The following is a 3580-nucleotide window of genomic DNA, read 5'->3' on the forward strand; positions in this document are numbered from 1 at the left end:
AAATTTAATTTTTTTTTATTATTATATTAATAATAATTTTTGGTTGAGCGGATATTATTATTTCCAGTCTTTAACTAACTGGCTCTGGGATCAAATTCAAACTGTAGCATGAATTTTTGTGCAAGGTTTTTATTTATTTTTTTTTTGTTAATGTGAATCCCATCCATGAATGGTTGTAAAGCTATCATACATTTATACAGTGTGGGATCACCAACTCAAGAATGGTTCTATAATTATTTAACCTAAAGTACTATAAATGTACGATAGCTTTACTACCATTCATGGATGGTGGTAATTTTTGAAATGGTTTTCTTTGTTACAGTTCAGTAACAACCTGCTTAGAGTATGTCTATTTACTTTGAAATAACCATCTCAAGCATGGCCAAAAATACAGCACTACCTACTACTGGTAAAGCAAGTATTTGTAACTTTGTAGACGTAAATTAAGTCTACAAAGAGAAATAATGCTGTTACACTGTTAAATACTTTGTGAAATAGCAGGCAGGTTAATAATATAGTATTTATTTTATTGCTTCCCACTAAACATATAGGAATGATTATTATTTATAATTATTAAGATTAGATAACAATCCCAGAAGCTAGGAAATGCAAAATTTCCTGACTTAAGCACCTCGATAATTAGGAAAATTTCCTGAGATTTAGCAAAACAATTCTTTGAAAAATGGTAATATAATCAACATTTTCCCCAAATTTATAAAAATGTATTTAAAACATTTTGTACAAAATTTAAATATTAATAATAGTCCTTTATGTCACCATACAACAAGGAACTTTTTTTGGTATTCAAACAAAATTATACCATTTTATCAAGTGACTGCAAGAGGTATTGATGAAATTTCAAAATGAAATAGATGACAATCTATTTCAAGGACAAGTTTACCTCATCTGCTCACACATGCAGCATAGCAGATTTATTCTAGAAATTTTTTTATTAATAAGTCTGCTGCTTGACCAGGAGATACAAGACCTTCATTTAATTTTTTCTCAATACCTGGAATTATTTTCAGCACCTCAGGATGGGATTGAAATTCAGACATTAAATGGTGTTCTATATGGTTCCACATCCACATTTTATACTGATTTTTTCTCTTAGCTTCTAGTTCTCCTGCATCTAAAGTTTTGTTCCAGAATTCTGTCATTTTGGTCCAGAGTTCTGGAATGCCATCTTTTGTTAGGGATGATACTCTAACTACTATTGGTCTCCAAACTGCAGAATGCTTTGCAATGAACTTTAAAGCACTTGTATATTCATACTGCACAATACGAGCTGCAGGTAGAAGGTCCCCATCGCCTTTATTTACAATAACTAGGTCAACTAATTCTATTATTCCTCGTTTTAGTGCTTGCAATTCATCACCTCCAGCTGGTGGTATAAGAAGTATAAACATATCAACCATGTATGCAACATTATATTCTGATTGCCCAACCCCAACAGTTTCTACTATGATTATATCATAGCCTGCACATTCACAGAGAGCAATAGATTCATTGGTACTTCGTGTTACACCACCTAGATAGCCGGAATTGGGTGATGAGCGGATATAAGCCTGCTTATCTCTCGACAATTCTGCCATTCTTGTTTTATCTCCTAGAATTGACCCACCCCTCACTGATGATGAGGGATCAACCGTAAGCACTGCAACTTTATGTCCACTACTTGTTAAATACTTACCAAACGCTTCAATAAAAGTTGATTTACCGGCTCCTGGAGGCCCACTTAAACCAATTCTAAAGCTTAATGATTTCTTCCCTTCAGCTAGATACTTTCTCCTAGCTTCGTTTAATACTAATTTTAGCAATTGTTGCGCCTGATGTTTTTTAAAAGGATGTTGTGATTCAACGAGAGTAATTCCTGTTGCAAGATACTCCCGCTGACTATTGCAAATCCCACGAAACATTCTGTTAACTATTTTATCATCCACATCACTTACTTCGGCAGTATCACTGGTGTACAATCTAGAGCTATTACAAACAGCAAAATATGCATTATTTATAGGAGACCATAACTGTCTTTTTTTAAAGCTACCCGATAATCTATCACTAAATGTAATAAGGAATGAATGATTCTGAGAATAGTTTACAGCTGTTAATGAATTTATAAAACATTGAAATCGTAAACTGCACCTTGAACACATTGTTAACACCATGGCCGCAGCCATATTTAAAAGGTAGGCAACTTTCAAAACGTGAACTAACGAAAGTTAAATAATGCAATTACCGAATTCAAAAGCAGTATACAATATGTGTGTATGTAGACTGGCCTATAACTCATGAAGGGGTTTAAAGATTTAATCATTTTTATTTATTAATTATTTTTACATTTTTGTTATAATAAAATACAGAACTTGGGGATTTTTTTATTAATTATGAAAAATAATAAAATAAATAAAATAAAATATACATATATAGTCTTGTGCCATATAAAGATGACTATACACACACACACACATACATACATACATACATATATATATATATATATTATTATTATTATTATTATTATTACGGGCAACTCCAGGGAGTCATTAGACTCATCGAGGGAGGCCCCAAATCATTTTCATCACAACTATTCGACATTCATACAGTATCTATCATACCTCGCCTTAAACTCATTCACTGTCACAGCATCCACCACAGACTCAGGGAGCGCATTCCACTCATTCACTACTCTAAAAGTAAAGAACCCAGCTCTAACACCTTTACTAACCACACTTTTGCCCAGTTTCCATGGATGTCCCCTAGTCCTCCCACAACCAGCCCTGTTCTCAAAAATATCTTCTGAATTAATTTTATAGAAACCCTTCAGTAATTTGAATGTCTCAATCATATCTCCCCTCCTCCGCCTATCAACCAATTTTTGCAACCCACAAATCCTCAACCTGTTCTCATACGGTTCATTCCACAGACCTGCTATCATCTTGGTCACTCGCCTCTGGATCCTCTCCACCTCCTCCCCATCAAGAAGAAACCTAGGTGACCAAATCTGAGCACAGTAGTCGAGATGAGGTCTTATCAAGGCTCGATACAGAGGAACAATAACCTGCTTGTCTCTGCTTGTCAACGTATTCTTCAGCAACCAAGTGATTTGATGAGCTGATTTGGCCACTTTTGCAATGTGTCCCCTAAATTTCAATTCCTTATCCACCAACACTCCTAAATCTCGTGCCTCATCAATTTCCTGGAGCACGGTTCCACCAATGCATTAAACTGCCTCCCATCTTTTCACCCCAAAATGCATAACCTTACATTTTGCCACATTAAATTGACATCCATTCTCCCTAGCCCAGACCTCCAATCTATCCAAATCATCCTGCAAAATTTTGACGTCATCTGCATTCACTATTGCCCTACCCAACTTCGCATCATCCGCAAACAAATGAACTGTTCCTCTCAGATCCTTTCCTATATCATTTATGAACAAATTAAACAGCAGTGGTCCAAGAACAGATCCTTGTGGTACACCACTAGTCACAGGCCGTCTAGTGGACTCTACTCCTGAGTAAACCACTCTCTGATATCTCTCCGTCAACCACCCTCCTATCCATCTCACCAACCCTAT

General features: G+C 35.4%; 1 protein-coding gene across 1 annotated transcript; it reads right to left on the reverse strand.

Moving 5' to 3' along the window:
• Positions 1 to 605: 605 nt before the first annotated feature.
• LOC150096195 (methylmalonic aciduria type A homolog, mitochondrial-like) lies at positions 606 to 2161 on the reverse strand. Its single transcript, XM_090409262.1, has one exon. The coding sequence runs from the start codon at positions 2154 to 2156 to the stop codon at positions 933 to 935; it is 1224 nt and encodes a 407-aa protein (XP_090265388.1). The 5' UTR covers positions 2157 to 2161; the 3' UTR covers positions 606 to 932.
• Between the last annotated feature and the right edge of the window lie 1419 nt (positions 2162 to 3580).

This window comes from Typopeltis vanoorti, chromosome 19 (assembly GCF_054136105.1).
Source record: "Typopeltis vanoorti isolate ZY-2024b chromosome 19, IOZ_Tvanoo_1.0, whole genome shotgun sequence".
Lineage (NCBI taxonomy): Eukaryota > Metazoa > Arthropoda > Arachnida > Uropygi > Thelyphonidae > Typopeltis > Typopeltis vanoorti.

Coding starts and splice junctions, on each gene's coding strand:
- LOC150096195 (XM_090409262.1), bottom strand. CDS start 2,156: ATGTGTTCAAGGTGCAGTTTACGATTTCAATGTTTTATAAATTCATTA.